Source organism: Pagrus major, chromosome 21 (genome assembly GCF_040436345.1).
Source record: "Pagrus major chromosome 21, Pma_NU_1.0".
Lineage (NCBI taxonomy): Eukaryota > Metazoa > Chordata > Actinopteri > Spariformes > Sparidae > Pagrus > Pagrus major.
Genome location: NC_133235.1, coordinates 5,447,312 through 5,465,421, shown reverse-complemented (window position 1 = coordinate 5,465,421; position 18,110 = coordinate 5,447,312). Strand labels below are relative to the sequence as shown.

The 18,110-nt window shown below is 40.0% G+C and overlaps 1 protein-coding gene across 2 annotated transcripts; it reads left to right on the top strand.

The window, feature by feature from the left end:
• Window positions 1–590: 590 nt before the first annotated feature.
• Window positions 591–17,579, top strand: tmem68 (transmembrane protein 68). 2 transcript variants are annotated; one of them, XR_012180641.1, is made up of 10 exons: window positions 591–684; window positions 1,252–1,404; window positions 5,121–5,294; window positions 8,565–8,664; window positions 11,237–11,404; window positions 12,188–12,381; window positions 13,033–13,093; window positions 13,413–13,552; window positions 14,007–14,175; window positions 16,495–17,579. XR_012180641.1 is itself a non-coding variant. In XM_073491981.1 (9 exons), the coding sequence occupies exons 2-9, from the start codon at window positions 1,345–1,347 to the stop codon at window positions 14,109–14,111; spliced, it is 1,002 nt and encodes a 333-aa protein (XP_073348082.1). In that variant the 5' UTR covers window positions 591–684; window positions 1,252–1,344; the 3' UTR covers window positions 14,112–17,579. The 2 variants fall into 2 exon arrangements, 1 of the variants encoding a protein (XP_073348082.1); XM_073491981.1 differs by having other exon boundaries at window positions 14,007–17,579.
• Window positions 17,580–18,110: the final 531 nt, after the last annotated feature.

The window sequence follows — 18,110 nt, the reverse complement described above, 5'->3', positions numbered from 1 at the left end:
AATAAAATAGAATAGAACAGAATTTAGCTGGATTTCTTCTGTAAATCATGATTAAACTGAAAATAAAAGTCCAATTTTTAGAAAATTAAAATTCCATGTGAAGTTTTTTTATAGTCCCACTCTTCACGAAAGCATATTTTTTTCAATTTGATATTAAGTTGTGCTACTTTGCAAAGGTTTGTAGCAATTATCTTTTCAAGAGACCCAATAAATTGGCTTAGCAATATATCTTTAACAAACAAACAAACATAATGTTCAATAGTTTAAATATAACATTTGGCTCATTTTAGTTGACCCCTGATTTATTTCACTGGACTTCTGAGGATACTCTTGGGCTCGTAATCCTATTGTTTATTACTATGATGTCCTATGTTGAAATCTTCCCTGCCCTATCCCCCCAAAGTCGCTCTCGGCAGTGTCATCTTCCTCAGGTTTTTCCTTTCTGAGGTTTCATTTTTATTTTTGCGCTTTTAATTTGAAGGTTATGCGGCAAACAGGAAGTTTCGTTTAATTCTGGTGCTGCTGAGTGGAACGCATCAGTCGGCTTATTTGTTTCCAGTGACACTGAATCACCTTAACACCTGATTGTGTCACACTCAAAGCGTTCCGTCATAAGGACCAGGACTGTTGTGCTAGTGTTACATTAAATGTACAGTGGGGTATTTTTAATGGCGCTGCTCTAAGGTAACCTTATTCCTGTTTCTTCTGTGCTTATTGTGGGTGACGCTGGCTGTTGACTAGCTGGCAGCTCTTCAGTTCTCTAGTTCTGCTCATTCAACGTTAGCTTACTGTTTGACCGCAGCGACTGTCTTCAGTTATTATTAAAAAAAAAAAAGTATTATCGCACTTATAGTTAGCTAATGTGTTCGCCGGTCTACTCTTCATAGCTAGGGTGTAACCCCAAACGCTAAAGTTAGCTCCCTTTAAGTCAAAGCAACAGCTTATGATTGATGTCATATTTTTCAGTGCAACATATAAGGCTGGGTGTCAAGACTCGTGACTCTATTGCCATTCAGATAGCTATACCTTCTTCTAAACCTTACTTACAATGAAAGGTTAGCTGTTCCACAAATCATTGTCACTGACAAAACGATCAAAAGCCTTCAAGTTTACCTGTTTCCCTGACAGACAGCTGTAACGTTACTTCACCTAATTGAATTGCAGTATAGGAATTAACCTACTGTTCATGCATATGTTGAGTTATTGAACTGAATACTTAAGTATGTGGTGTTTTCCTCTCCTTTACTGCAGCTGTATGTAGCAGCGGTGTGAAGCTGTCTGACTGACTGATCCTGCCATCAGCTGGTTCAGAGTTACAGCTTCTGTGTCTGACAGCGGAGCAGGATGTCAGACAGTGTGAACCAGTCCTGTCTGATGGGAGCAGAGGACACTGTCTCCTTCCTGGTATGAACCCTGTCCAGCCTGTAGACATTTTCTTTATGTGAGGAAAGCTTGCTTTTCACTTGTCATAATTAGCATATTGTAGCAGGCCTAGGTTTGTTTTTGCTAGAAATCAGGCAGAGAGACCAATATACAGGAAATGCTCTTTTTTGCCCCTGGCCCTGCTTTAATATAAGATACACATGCATTCACACATGTGTGAGTGACTTAACTCATGGTGTGAAAATGTCATTGACCCAAACAGCAACCATAATCTATTAGAAACATTTGTTCAGAACATTAACACTTACTACTGCAAAACAGGCAATATTAGTGGTTATTCAGAACACAGTAAACAAAGTTTACTTCAGCTTATGGCAAACAAATTTTCTCAAGCATGCTGGACTCCTGCACACCTGCACTACTGGCGCAAAGTCCTCTCCCCCGCAGCGGGAGTCTTAGGCCCACTTCTGTCGTGACCCAGCATCCGAGAGGGCCTGTCTGGTCAGGTCATGCACTTCCCGGTAGAGGTATGAATCTTCACTGGCCTCACGATTTGATTTGATTACGATTCAGCTGTCAACGATTCAAATGCAAAACAATTCTCGATGCATCTCAGTGTATGGCTTCCTCAATGATCTGTATTACTGTACATGGCTACTTTTTCATCATTTAAATTCCCCTTTTATTCAGAAAGTCCTTCCAATAATCAGACTACAGCAGTCTACAAAAATAAAAGCTGCATCTTTTCAATATATGTTCCCCAATACATAAACATTACAAATATAAAACATTTATCCATCTACAGGGCCTTTCACGTTTGTTGTAATCTACAATAATATTGTTTTCACATGACAGCTTTAAGATAAGGCCTCTATTGACTCTGCTGCACACACCTCCTCAGATCTTAGCTGACTAGCTGGACTTACTGTAACAGTTATTATATATGGCTGCAGACGTTAGCTTCAGGTGAAAATGGCTAACATTATTAGTAATTGTTGTGAGGCAGAAGTCACACCCAGCCTGGGTCTCATCCAGTACATGCTTCCCAGCAAGGTCATAAAATCTGACATGTGCCCCGAGATGTCAGTTTTAAAAAGTACTCAATTAGTTTTTTTTTATCACTCGCAGGTGATCTCTGCCTCCCCCCAACATCCCTCCTACATAAGCAACGTTAGCCTAGTGTCTGCCCACAATTCAACGCATGGGAGCAATGTCGCAACCGAACTTTATTGTCCAGCTGAGGTCGGACAATCAACATAAGCTGCAGCCTCTCGATTATGCTCTGTTTCTGCATCAATGCAGAATCTTCAACGTCTGCATTGCGATGCACACCTCTACTTCCCAGAGCCATTCCTGGAGGTTGCAAAGGTTGTCCAAGCCTGGTTCAGGTGGCAGGCCAAACACCAAATCCACAAGGGTATGGAGCTCATGTCCAAATATAAGGGCTGCAGGGGTGTACTTGGTGGATTCCTGTACTGCTGTCCAATATGCCCACAGGACCAGGAGCAGATGCAGGTCCCAGTCTCGCTGCTGGCAGCTGTCAGGATAGCTAATTTGATGCCCCTGGTTCTAAGGGTGTAGTGGCGTAATCTGGGTCTTCGTGATGATCACCCGGCCTCAAAGTTCTGACTCTGGCTGCTGTGTAGCTCCTCGGGCACACCGAAGAGCAGAGAATGTCATTGTCCAGGCGCTCAGCAGTGGTGGCGGTACTCTGATCAGGGACTGCACAGGCCTCACCCCCAAATTCCACTAGATCCATGTTCAGTCTGTTTCCGATCCACCACGGCAGTGGAGCTGAGAGGTTTCACTCTAGTCTATGTGTGTAATTCTACTGGCTCCGCTGCATTACGTATCTACTGCGTTGCAGCTCCGGCAGTCCAGACCCTTACGCACCAGATACGCAGGGCTTCTATTGTTGATGATGGGCTGTTGATGATGCCTTAGGGCCGCTGCCATCTGGGGATATGCTGTTGTTGTCTGCTAGGGTGTTGCACAGAGCTGCTACCACTTCGGTTCCCACGTTCCGTTCTTCCACACAATGGCAGTATTGACATTCCTCTTCCTCGGAGGGCTATAGAAATAACATTGATTTTGATTTGATTGAGTCCTGTAGTGTCTCCAACCACCGGGCCAGCTGCCCCTTAGGTTCTTTAAAGTTGAGGGGCTGAGTGAGGGATGCATGGTCATTGCAATAGAAAATTGGTGGTGATGACCTGGTGGAGGCGCTGTCTTTGGTGACAGTATGGAGGGATCTCTTTCTTTTGCTGCTGGTACGTCTCTGGGCTAGAGAGAGCAGACAGGCTGGATGTCTGAAGGGCAGGCTGCCTCTTCAAGAGCAGCCCAGTGCCAAACGACGCCTTGCCGAAACCGAGTCATTCTAGCGGTGTGTATGGAGGGGCAGCACTCCCTGTAGACATTCTGCCTGTCCACTCTGCATAGCCCAGAGACACAGCTGTGAGCCGATGAGGTTTGTGTGTTTAACATGGGAAAGTACAGCTGGCAATCTGGAAACTGCTGCAATTTGCCAGCATTTTGGATTCTGACCAAATGACGGAAGGAAGAGCCAGCAAATCATGATGAGGCTGTGTGCAAAATTTGTCATTGAGTTCATAGCCCCCTGATGATAATGCAGAACATGTATCATATTTTTGTCGTTGTGTGAAAATAATACTACAACTGTAATCATAATACTATAAGCCTAATCTTTATTTGTAAGCCACTTTTCATCCAAGACATGCAGCTCAAAATACTTTGAAACAAATAAATTACGTGCATTGAGTGCTTCACTTACAATAAAACCTAAAGATTAACATAATGACATGTTACAAATGTTAATGTGACGTAAGATGGAAAATTGCAGTTGAAGTGCACTGTAGCAGGGCAGCCACCTTGTAGCAGAAAATGGTACAGCATCAATCGGCGGCTCCCTGAGAGCCCAACAATGTGCATTTTTTATCATCTGGAGGTAATACCATATAACCACATTTTTGGGAAAGTTTAACGATATCAAAAATTGGATACTGCCCACCCTAGTGTGTGATGAGCTCTTCTTTCTCTTTTAACATGGCTGCCCCTGTTGTATCTCTCTTCTGACACTAATGTAGCAGGCTTACCTGTGGTCTACGCTGCCTGCCTGTTTAATATTGAAAGAGCAGGGAAACCTGCTGTGTGTATTATCTTCATGTCTGTGACATATTCTACAGATACAGACATTAAAACTGTAGTAAAAAGCTGTTATGATGTCTACAGGTCGTTCTCAGGTCTATTTTTGCCGAGAACTGCGTGCGTGTAAAAATATGCAAGTCTCTGTAAAAATAGGCCAGACTCCTGCAGCAGCCTCGCTTGACACACTCGTGAGCCGTGCTACTAATGCCCGCAGTGTGTTTGCTCTAACCCATTAATATGGATGCCAAAGTATAAAAAGCAAGATGTTCGGCTCACGCAGGCAGTGTGTCTGCGGGCATCATCGGTGGTTATGTAGAACACATTTAAACACATTACTTCAGCTTATGGCCTCAAACACATTGTCTCAAGCAAGCTGGGAAACTCCATCCCCCTACGACAAACATGCTACATTCTTGAGTTATGGCCAGCTGCCAAAAACAGGTTTTGTAACGTCTCAATGACTAACTCTAACTGAAATAATTTCATGGCAATCCCTCCAATAGTTCTTCAGATGTTTCAGTCTGGACCAGTGTTGTGGATGTAATTATTGGCCTTTCTGTTTTGGTCTACAGGTGTGTGTGTTTCATGCGTGGGAGGAATGGGCCGGCCTTGGTCAGGTGGAGGACTATCTGAGTGTTTTGGAGTACCTGTTGTGGGTCTTCACCCCTCTGGCTGTCGTCTTCATCTTGCCCTTCCTCATCGTCATCCTCCTTTACCTCTCTATACTCTTCCTTCATGTCTATAAGGTATGTAAACACTATTGATTTTCCACCGTCTGTGAACCACAGTTGATGTCATTTACCAGATTTTACAAGCACTCACAAATGATTCAAAACGCCATCCCAGTTTTACTTTTAGCATAAGTGCTACTTATTGTTTATACAGTACCTTTACATAATTAAATAGTCAATTACAAAATGTCAGAGCTCAAAGCCAGCTCAATGTTGATTAGAGTATGGGACTGAACAACCAATCACAGCCCGGAGCCATTGCACTGCAGCCAGGCAAACACATGGACCACCTTTGTGCTGTTTATTTCCTCTTTCATCACTGTAAAACCTGTCTGACCAGATAAGTTACGCAATGGCAAACAAGTAAACAGCAGGAACATGTGTGCACTTGACTCTGCAAACGTCCTGGTCTCTGGTCATGTTGGTCTGATTTCTGAATAAGAATCTAAGGCACCTTTTTAGTAAAATTCATTATTTTAATCCGTGGAGGTCAGACCTGGGAAATTTCTGTAACATGACATAAAACTCAACTTAATGTTGTCGGGCTGATTTTATACCATGGTTACTTGCCAAAGAAAAATTTGTATATATTTTCATGTGTTTTGGGATCAAAATATAATGTTTTTCATAAGCAGTAACTCTGTTTCCCTGGCAACACCTGAGAGTTTGACCAATAGTTGAAACAGTCATTACAGTCCTATAGGGTTCTTATGCAATGGAAATGTTGTTCACTACTCCAGTAAATAGACGGACCTCAGATATGACTTAGCAATGGGAGATAAACTATCTGTGGATAACCCCACCAGTAAAACAGCCACATGTTCAGTATGCAAGGCTGTAATTTCGAGGGGTGGCACAAGTGTTGCCAATTTCAACACGAACAACCTTATGGAGCATTTGAAGACGCATCACGAAAAAGAGCATGACGAAAACTGCTCTCCTCAATTTTTATGAGACAGCAAGAGAACACATTCATGTAGGCTGAAAGACGTGCAGGCAATCAGCTTTACTACTGACATTTGGACCGCCGACATGTGCCCATGTCTTTGCTGAGTCTGCACACTGGGTGGACACAGTAGCACGTCAATCTGCCCTTCAAAGTGCGGTGCTGCAAGCAAACGAGTTCCATGAGTAACTTTTAAGGGAATTATTTATTCCTAGATTTATTTAAGTTGCTGTTGTACTACTGTTTTAAACTGTTCTATTTAAAAAGTGGCTGCACTTTAACAGTTTTTAAAGGAATTGTTATTCATTCCTAGATTTCTTTTATTTGTTCTTTTTCACTTATGACTGTTATAATAATAATATAATAAAAGTATGTTGTATGGCAGTCATTCTCAAGTCAAGGTTTTACCTGAGCATGCACTGGTATCGGATCAGTAGTTGGTATTGGCCAACACCCAAAGCCCACATACCGGAATCGGTATCAGGAAGGAAAAACTGGTATCTGAACATCTACCCTGGTGCACAACTGAGCCACAGGATAAGTACATCATAGTCTTCAGCCTGAGAAACAGATGCCTCACAGGCTCTCAACCAGCAGCTTCATTAAATGGTAACCACAAGACACTAGTCTCAGTGTCAATAGTGAAGAGGCGACTCTAGGAAGCTGGCCTTCTAGGCAGAGTACCAAAGAAAAAGTCATAAAGGGAAATATTAAGATGGGCAAAAGAACACAGACATTAGATTGCGGATACAAATGGGAAAATCCGGTAAGTTTGATGTGTTTGGATCACATAGGAGAACATTTGTGAGATGCAAAACAAGTGAAAAGATGCTGGAGATGTGCTGACACCATCTGTCAAGCATGGTGGAGGAAATGTGATGGTCTGGGCTTCATGCTGATAAAGGCGGGAGATTTATAAAGGGTTAGGGTAGTTTAAGAAGCTATCACTCCAACACCAAACCAAACCCTGTGGAAGGTGCTTGCTTAGAGCCAACTTCATCCTACAGCAGGATAATGACCCAAAGCACAGCTCCAAACTAAACAAGAACTATTTAGGGAAGATGCAGTCATCAGATCAAAAGCTCAATAAGCTGTTGTGGGAGCAGCTTGTCCATATGGTACATAAGAAATGCCCATCAAGCCAATCCAACCTGTCGGAGTTGCTTCAGGAAGCATGGAATGAAATTTCTTCAGATTACCTTAACAACTGACAGGGCTGTCCCCAAACATTTGAGCGGTGGTGTAACAGTGATTTATTTTTCTGTAGCTGTTGACTGAACATAGCTCACATATTGTCTATCTTTGACAACTGCAGAAGTAAAAAAAACTAAATCAAGCTTCAAATCAAACTTCAAAATGCAAATCAAAGAGCTGCTGCTGCACAATGTGCTTGTGTTGTACGCAGGTAAAAGAAGTTCAGTGTCCATTTAGAGTTTCTTTAGTTTTCATGGTTTATTTTTCCAAAAAGCAAGCAAGCAAACAAAGAACAAAGGAATCCTGCATGCCTCTCCTGCTCTGGTGAACAACCATAGGCCCACCCAGATGCATCATGGTCCTACACCTGTCCTAACTAATCTTGGGTGCCCATAGTGTTACCGAAACAAAACTAAATACTAATTAGACAAAACTAAACATGCCAAACAAATAAATAATTAAACTAAACATATAACTAGCAAAAGAACATGTTATCAAACTCTTATTTAACTCCAGTCCAGTTCCACTGAAGCAGGTCCAGTTGCCTACAGTATAGCACTTTGAATTGAAAAGACGTTATTCACACCCTCGATGCACAGTGCATGCGAGCTTGTGCACCCACTTCAGATGGGGTGTAGCCTAACACTTTTAGCTGAGAGGCTACAGTGGAGATTTCTGCTCATAGAGGGGTGTAAATAACATCTTTTTAAATCAATTTGCAAACTTCCAGAGACTTGGAATATACCAGAGAAGCTGTATGGAGCCATTTTATGTTATTTTTAAGATCTTAAAATGAAACTTCACCACCAACCAGACTGTCAGATTGACATCAGCAGGGGGGTGAGTAGATAGTCACGGAATTTTCATTTTTAGATAACTTTGAGTATTGAGTGTGTGTATTTGCAAGTAATGTATCAGAGGAGTATATAAGAAGGGAATAATAATGAGCTCCTGCAAGCCTGACCAGATCTGACAGTCATGTCCAATCACACTTGTTGAAATGATGATTAAAGAATGGTTAATATTAGGAATAAAAGTTATGGGCAAAACCATTGAAAAAAGACTCAGGTTGTTAGTTACCCGTTGCTGCTGCCCTGCTTTGAGTCACTCCAAACCGTTTCTTTCGTCATGTTTTCTCCTATCAGAGGAAGAATCAGCTAAAGGAAGCTTACTGCAACAACCTGTGGGATGGAGCAAGGAAGACCCTGGCTACTCTGTGGGATGGACACGGAGCCATATGGCATGGTAAGACGTGATGCGCTTTATTTATTCGTGGCTTCCTTTCCATCCTGTCCATAGGTGAAGTGCTGCTGGAGCGCACTGGAGCGCTGCTGTGCCATTTCTGTGAGGAAGTGAGGAAATAAAATGTTCACAGTTTGCATAATTCGGTTTAAAATCATGAATGTCAACTCGAGTAACATGTGAGATAATGTTTACATTTTAAAAGATGCAGTAAGCTATAATCAGTCAGTCATTATTTTATTATTAATTATTATTATTAAACTTAAAATTATTATTAATAATAATAATAATAATTATTATTATTATTATTATTATTTTACCAAGTTTATAGCTGGATAATGTAAACCAGTATGATGAAAAGACATGCTTTCATTTTTTGGAACAGCTAAAAAGGTAAAAGATGTTATTTATACTTAGATAGAATGATGTTTGTATATGTTAGTAATTGTTCAAATCAGATGTTATGGCTGATTGCTGCATTATGGTCTCAACATGTTAAAGTCAGTCTAACATTTAATCATGTAGTCAGTTACAACTGATCAATGCATGTTAACTTGTCTCTGCAGGAACTTGGTTACTTGACCTTTAAAACACTCATAACGTAACCATGTGCACTCTGTGTGATCCTGTTCATTCAGATAGCATTATATTATCACCAGTTAAGAAAATAAATAGGAGTTACACCTTTGCTTTTCCTACTTTGACAAGTTGAAATTTCTGCTGTGAAAACCGCCGATATGACTTAATATATTTTGATTTATTAAAATAATTAATTTCTTAATTTCAGACAATAAGTTTAAAACTTTCCATTATAGCAGGAATAATTTTATACATTTTGATGACAAACGAAATAACATGAAACCTATGCCTGGAGTGTGTTTCAAAACTGTCTCACTAACCATACAAAGAGGGCAATTTAAAAAAAAAGAAAACACAGCCAAATACAGAAAGTGCTGCAAAAGCAGAAAATACCACCAAATACACAGACTGACCGCAAATACAGGAAATACCACCAAATACACAGACTGACCACAAATACAGGGAATACCACCAAATACACAGACTGACCGCAAATACAGGGAATACCACCAAATACACAGACTGACCGCAAATACAGGGAATACCACCAAATACACAGACTGACCGCAAATACAGGGAATACCACCAAATACACAGACTGACCGCAAATACAGGGAATACCACCAAATACACAGACTGACCGCAAATACAGGGAATATACCCAAACAATTACTGGACTGGAAGTATACAGTATAAGCACAGTTTTTATATTGAGGCAATCTATGTCTATCTTTTTCTCACACGCACAGGCGCGCGCACACACACACGGAAATGCAATTATGGACAAAATATTGACATATATCTGCCCTGTGATCAAACACAAACATGAAACACAAAGCAGAGCTGCTTGAAAAACTTGAAAAGTGTTGGTCATGTGTTTTAATGTCATTAACCCCTCCTGAAATACACCCAATAGCACAATATCATTATTACATAATAATAATGAATGCACACAATTATTATTATGATAATAACAATACTGATATTAATTATATTGATAATAATTTATAAGGCACCTTTCTTAACAAGGTTACAGGGTGTTTTTACATCAAAACCAGTAAATACACAACACGGAAGCCAGTAAATACACAACACAGAAGCCAGTAAATACACAACACAGAAGCCAGTAAATACACAACACAGAAGCCAGTAAATACACAACACAGAAGCCAGTAAATACACAACATCAAAACCAGTAAATACACAACACAGAAGCCAGTAAATACACAACACAGAAGCCAGTAAATACACAACACAGAAGCCAGTAAATACACAACACAGAAGCCAGTAAATACACAACACAGAAGCCAGTAAATACACAACATCAAAACCAGTAAATACACAACATCAAAACCAGTAAATACACAACACGGAAGCCAGTAAATACACAACACAGAAGCCAGTAAATACACAACACAGAAGCCAGTAAATACACAACACAGAAGCCAGTAAATACACAACACAGAAGCCAGTAAATACACAACACAGAAGCCAGTAAATACACAACACAGAAGCCAGTAAATACACAACACAGAAGCCAGTAAATACACAACACAGAAGCCAGTAAATACACAACACAGAAGCCAGTAAATACACAACACAGAAGCCAGTAAATACACAACACAGAAGCCAGTAAATACACAACACAGAAGCCAGTAAATACACAACACGTCACCCTTAGTCACCAACCAGCAGAGCCAGACATGGTGTTTGCACTGTTTGTGTTGCATTGTTTAAAGGTGTTTCTGTATCTGGTTGGGTTTTCTGTACTCAGTTGTGTTTTTCAGTCTGCAGCTTTTTGTTCTGAATGCTGTGTGCGTGCTGTCAAACTGGTGAACATTTCCCTCATTTGCTTGTGTTTTGTATATTTGCCGACCAAACCCTTTTGTATATTTGCATGTTCTGAATTGCAGCTGTGCTCTCCACAGTACTTATTAGCTTATAATGGAATGTATGTTTGTCATGTATGTCTAATGTGCTTTGGCCTGTGTACCAGGCTATGAGATTCATGGGATGGAGAAGATCCCTGACAAAGGACCAGCACTGATAGTGTATTATCATGGAGCCATTCCCATCGATTACTATTACTTTCTGGCCAATGTCATCATCCAGAAGGGACGGACCTGCCACTCTGTCGCTGACCACTTCCTCTTCAAGATCCCAGGTACTGACACTGTTATAAACATGCAGTACTGCTAACCTTGTTATATTTGTAGGCTTTGGTTGTATGCTTCTATTTTTTTATTAGCATCATTCACACAAATTGAGAGCTGCAGGGATGATGTATTTTTGCAGGCTGAGTTAGCATTGCCCTGGTTCCCTCGACACATGTTTATGATACTTACATATTTCATTCAGCAAGATCATTTTCACAAATGAACACTATTTCAGTGATTTTGTGTAAATGCAGTTGCACTTAGTTGCAGTTGAGGTAAAAGGCTAACATTCGGCTAGAAACAAACTACATTGCGGTCCCATGAATTGAACTTCAACACCACCAAGCTCTCACAGGCTTATTTATAAATTGATTTATTTTTGTATTTTTATTTTTATTATACCAGGAAAGCTCCCATTGAGATTCAGAATCTCTTTTACAAGGGAGCACAGGCCAAAACAGCAATGTGCAAGTTGTAAATCTATTGTCATTTGTCATATTCATCTTCGTCATCTTAGTCATGGAAAAAAGTAATGACAATCATTTTTAATCGCAGTTGTGGTCATATGTTCATCTCATTCTCGTGATATCTCAGGCAGGCCTTTTAGGAATTTCTTCAAATTTAGCACAGCCGTCCACTTGTACCCTAGGATGGACTGATTACATTTTGGTGGTCAGTGGTCAAAGGTCAAAGTCACTGAGACCTCATAAAACACATTTTTTGCCATAAAACTTTTCTTCTCTACTCGACTCTGTTTCCTTACTCTGTCTCATCCCGACCTGTTCCTCCAGGTTTCAAATTACTGTGTGAGGTATTCAGTGTGATCCATGGCCCTCAGGAGGAGTGTGTGCGTGCTCTGAAGAATGGCCACTTGTTGGGGATTTCTCCAGGAGGAGTACGGGAAGCTCTGTTCAGTGATGAGACCTACCCTCTTCTCTGGGGTAAACGCAAAGGCTTCGCCCAGGTCGCCATTGACTCTCAAGTGGTGCGTTGGTGTTCCAGAAATCTACTGAAATGACTGTCTTTTAGTGCTTAATTTAAAGCTTCAGCCTGGAGTGTATGATATTGTAGACTTGTAGACTGCAGATAGAAATTTACATATTTCTATATATTTTTTTATAATGCTTTTGGATGCATTAACAGACTGCAACACTTACCGTCATGGTCAGTCCATGCGCAAGCCACAGATACAGGATTTCCTTCTTATATTTGTCAGAGCATTTGACATTGATTTAGTGATTGTTGTTGGAATGTTAAGAGGTTAGATTATAGATTAGAGACTATAAGAAAAAATGCTTCTAGAATAATTTACCAACCCTACCTTTAAATAGCTAAAGCGTTGTGTGTCATGTGGTTATGGCCTATCTGCCAGATTAGTATAACTTTTCACCATTTTCAAATCTTCTTCAATACATGTAATATTATACAGCATGTGTGGATTGTTCTGATTAATCAGTAAACTAAATGGATTCTTGGTACTTCCACTCCTACAGTCAAATAAAGAAGTCCTATATTGCACTGCCTACACTTGCACTGTATATGACTTTAACACGTGTGATTGTCCTTATTAGAATTCTGCAGTGTAGAAAGCTCTCCACTCTAATCTTCTCTTTCTCTTGCTCTCTCTTTCTTTCAGCCAGTAATTCCAATGTTTACTCAGAATCTGCGGGAAGGCTTCAGGTCTCTGGGAACACTCAGTAAGTGTAGAGAAAGTTCAAATCACAAAAACATAGCATCACCAATCTGATGGTATCATTGATGGGGACTCACACAGCACAGGAGGTTCCACAGTAGAATGAATTCATTGTTTGTATGGGTCTGTGCTGTTAACAAGAAGAGAAAAATGGAATATCACCAAACTTGTCCTGAAGATAGTGTGTTAGCGAGGGGTGTGTGCTGACCTGACTGGTGAATATGAATCTGATGGTAACCTGTGGATTCGTCTACAGCCTTGTGTCAATCCTCTCTTGATGCTTCTCCCAGTAATGTTCTCTCTCTCTGTCTCTTTCTCTCCAGGACTTTACCGCTGGTTGTATGAGAGGTTTCGTTTCCCTGCAGCTCCTGTTTATGGTGGCTTTCCTGTGAAATTTCGAACCTTCCTTGGTGATCCCATCCCATATGACCCCAACATAAATGCAGCAGAGCTGGCAGAGAAAGTGAGTGACCTAAAGCTATTGTACTGCTGAGAATTCCTTTCAATCTTCAGTCAGGTGAGGTTGGAAGAGCCTCCAATGTTCCCGTTGCTGAGGTTGGCAGGGAAGAAGAAAGAAAGCTGCTGTGCTTTGCCTGTCCAAGCCTGGGTTTCTTTGAGGGTGTGAAGGGGAAGGTTTTATATGCAGCGCCAGTGAATGTTAGGAACTTAGGAACAGGTATTTCTCTTTCTCTTTTTCTTTTCTTTTCTTTCTTTGTTTATATAATAATTATTATATATAATTCCATCATTTGCCACTGACATGTCATACTCTGATGGGCCCTAAACTGCAGCATACTGCACCACCCTTTAGTTAAATTCTAGGGGTGTCCTACAGGATGTTTGCAGTAATGTGAGCTGTTTCTAAAAACATCAGTCATTCAAATATTGTGCCGCTGACAATGTTTTTTGCTTTGCAGGTGCAGCAGGCGGTCCAGTCACTGATAGACCAGCACCAGAAGATCCCAGGGAACATACTGAGAGCTTTGTTGGAGAGATTTCACACCAAACACAAAGACCATTAATATCGGCAGTACAACAACAGAGACAGACTGTCCGGACTGGCTCAGATGGCTGAAGTGTGCACAGGTTTGGTGCCCCTGTTAATATGTTAGAATATTTGCACAGCTTTCTTCACTGCCCCAAACACCACTGACTGCAGCCACTGAGGTTCCTTTTACAAAAATGTTCTTTGTATTGCACCTTTCCGATATGTGCTCTGTTCTGTACTGTGCTCATTCCCAGGATGAATCTGTTTAAAGTTCCTGCTGTCGTGCCATTGGACGTGCAAATAAGCAGACCTCAAAAACCATTAATGAAAAGAAAATTATTTTTCCAATATACACTTGTACAATATCTTATTTCTCGTCTTCTGATAGCCTTTGTCTTGATTAATAGTATGATGAGTTAATTTATAAGATATGGCCAGAATTCAGTTACATTAATTAAATGAACTACTGTTCTCAACAGAAGAAAGTTTATTTAATATAGCACCTTTCACAGAACACGATCACAAGGTGCTTCACAAGTGAGATAACAACTAAACCAGCAAAAGGGAGGAAAAATAAAACATAAAAATAGATAAATAAAAGCATACAGATTCCAACACTAGATGGCAGCAGGTGAGACAAAAGCCAGTTTGATAAATAAGTCTTCAGTTGCTTTATAAAAGCATTAACAGAGACTGCATAGTGAGTAAGTAAGTCTGTAGGAAGAGCATTCCACCGTGTTGGGGCCACCTGTATAAGGCTCTGTATGTGAAGACAAGAACTTTGAAATGAATCCTGAACAGAGAGTGAAGAAACAACAGTGTCCGTCCTGTCTCCCCATACCACTCTGTACCTCAGTAGGTGATAGTCTGGTAGCCCCTGTAGTTTCTACTGGGAGACGTAAAAGCTGCAGTTTGGCTACTTGGTCTAATAAGTAAATGAAAACTCACAAAATGTCAAATGTTCTTACCAAACAGAAAAAATACAACTGTACACCGTCTGAATTCAAGTTTCTCTCTTTTACTGAATTAAGACGAGCTTAGCTATCTTAACTCATCGTAAAACAAACTTAAAGCTCTCTTGGCTTTCTGCTGCGTCACGCTTCCAAAGATAACTGCAGCAAAGAGTGACAGTCCCGTGTAGCGAGCATCAGCAAGTGGTTATGCTGCCTTCCAATTCTGGCCATTTCTTACAATTTACACCTTTAAAGATAGACTATAAATGAATTGTGGGCTGATTGGTCAGTTGAACTTCTGGTTAGATCTAACTGGTCTCTCTCAGTTTAAATATATGGATTTCAGGCAATGTCTTTATTGAAAGTTGTGATAGAACTACATTTAGTTCATAAATTGCAGTGACTATACAGACCATTGCTACTAATGATTTACTGGAACAGCACTTTGAGTTTGCACATCTTTAGTTTCACTTGATTAGAGCAAACGATAGAACACACACTCATTCCTGGGCTCCAGGATTAGATATTGTCTCATCAGGCAGACAAGCCAGAGCCGAACCCAGTGCTCAAGATTTGACCCACTATAAAAGGCTTTTTCATTTTGATTCATCAGTCCCAGTTTTATGTGTCATAGTTGTCCCAGAAACATACAGGACAATGATCTAAGGTTACAGGAGTGTGACAGCAGGGTGTAGATGAGATTAACTTGTATATAGAGTTCGATGGCTATAATAGAAGACAGCATTCTTTATTATAGAGATTACACAGTGCTCGTAATATTGACTCTAAATTCAGTGGTTTCCTTATTTCCTTCCTTTAATCAATATAGGCATGCAATTAATGGTAGTGCTTGATTCTTCAGATATATTACTCCTTTTTATTTCCTGGAAATTGTTCCAATAATTTTTTTAAAAGAAGCTGGTATGTCACGTTATGTCATGTTCATTTTAAGGACGTGTTACTTATTAGTTTGGTATTATAATGATAAGGAAAGGGTGGGTGGATGGTAGCTACCCCATCATTTCCTCAAATGAGTAGGTATTTACCAGCTATACCAATACTTGTCCATTTCAACTAACATCAATAATTTAATGCATACTAGCTGTGTGCTCAAATTAACATGCAAAAAAATGTTCGTTCTCCTCACCCGAGCACACTGTCAGTGACAGGAAGATATGATGATAATTCCAAAATAATTTAGTTTCAAAATGAACCCTTAATAGAAAAAGCCAACAGGCATCCGATGTGAACAGTGTAAAGTCGTGTGTTGGCCATGAGACATGACTTCACTTTATCCTATTTTCAGGGAAAGAGCAGAATTAATGATGAGACTTAGTCAAACATAAGTAAACTTGTCTATATGTGTAATATCTATGGCTCGCCTTTTTCCCCACAAACCTTAATTTGAAGCACATTGCCATTATTATGCAAGACTGAGTAGCTTGTTTGTTTTTTTTACTGCAGATGCTGTTTTTGGGGGGAAGAACTGTATGTTGTATCCAGATCTTGACACATTTTTACAGAAATCTTCACCACAGATACTGATCGAATCTTAACAACACACATGTCTCTGCATATTATCAGTTCTGCTCAGGACGTACAACACAGAAACACTGAAATGAAGGAAAGACAAAGAGAAATGATCTGTGAAAGCATCGGGAACTAAATGATCACTGCCTGTAAACCTTTTAATGCATTTTAGGCCTGCTTTGTGTGTGTGTGTGTGTGTGTGTGTGTGTGTGTGTGTGTGTGTGTGTGTGTGTGTGTGTGTGTGTGTGTGTGTGTGTGTGCATATGTGTGTGTGTGCATATGTGTGTGTGTGCATATGTGTGTGTGTGCGTGGGTGTGGGTGTGCGTGTGGGTGTGCATATGTGTGTGTGTGTGTGCATATGTGTGCATGTGTGTGTGTGTGTGCGTGCGTGTGTGTGTTTGTTTGTTTGTTTGTTTCTGGGAAGAGACCAAAACTGAGCCTTTCACCATGTGACAGATACTTTCATTGACTGCTCATAGAACCATCAGTATCTTCACTCTGTAATATTTAGCATATCAGTACAAATACTATCACTTAATTTGTGCAAACTTTATATGTGTATATTAATAATGATGTAATATGATCATTTTGTTTCATTCCTAGATCTTCAGTGCTTTATCAACAGTGTTGTAAACTAATCATTTGTCATGCACAAATTATGGTTTGGAAATGAAGTTTAATAGTCTCTATGTGTGTGTCATAAAGATAATAAGTATGAGTTTGTAAATATTGTGATTCTACAAATGGTTTTGCACACATTGTCTTCAAAGTATCACTGCCAACTCAAATGATTTTATTTTTAAAGAAGCCTTTGTGACCGTGTGTGTGTGTGTGTTTTTTTTTACGGTGTCTAACTGGAGGCTTTGACTTCTGTGAACTGGTTGCCTTTTTCCATCTTGATGTTGTTACTTTGGAGATGATCTAACATGTATTTTTAAATTGTGTCAATATAATATAAATGTTGCACTTTTAAATATTGAGATCAACTGCGAAATGTTATTAAATCTATTTTTATTAAGCTGTTTCATGTGAATTTCTTTTTTATTAAGTGATAAACAGAAGCTACATCTCAGAATACATTGTGACCTGTCCTGACCGTCCTGACATTACTGATCTGTGCACAGTATTTGTCAATCTGCGTGCATGTATTTATTCCAGCATATTATCCCCAAGGGCTTAATAAGGATTTTAATGTACATAAGAAACAAGATAACTAGTGTCGTGGCCCTGTCATGGCTTTCTAATGAGGATCTCCCACAGGTCGTTATTTATAAGGCTCTGTACTTTTAAGTGCATCTAATTTAATAAAAGTCTTTATCAAAAAAGCTTCTCCATTCCTGCTCACCTGCCTTGTCTTCTCTGCTTGAGATACTTCTCTGCAAGTAGGTGATCTGATACAAAGATGGTTTCTGTTTCTCCTAAACCTCGGGGTGACCCCGAACAATAAAATAAGTGGACGTGTTTAGAATAAGCTTACTGTAATTTGTCCAGTCCAATGTTTCTTAATCATCGTTGCTCTCTCATCTTCAACAGAATTCTTATGTTTCAT

Excerpts from the sequence above, each read along its gene's own strand:
- tmem68 (XM_073491981.1), top strand. The coding sequence starts at position 1,345 with ATGTCAGACAGTGTGAACCAGTCCTGTCTGATGGGAGCAGAGGACACT. Across the intron at positions 12,382-13,032 it reads TCGCCATTGACTCTCAAGTG|CCAGTAATTCCAATGTTTAC; the intron begins GTGCGTTGGTGT and ends TCTTTCTTTCAG. Across the intron at positions 13,553-14,006 it reads CAGCAGAGCTGGCAGAGAAA|GTGCAGCAGGCGGTCCAGTC; the intron begins GTGAGTGACCTA and ends TTTGCTTTGCAG.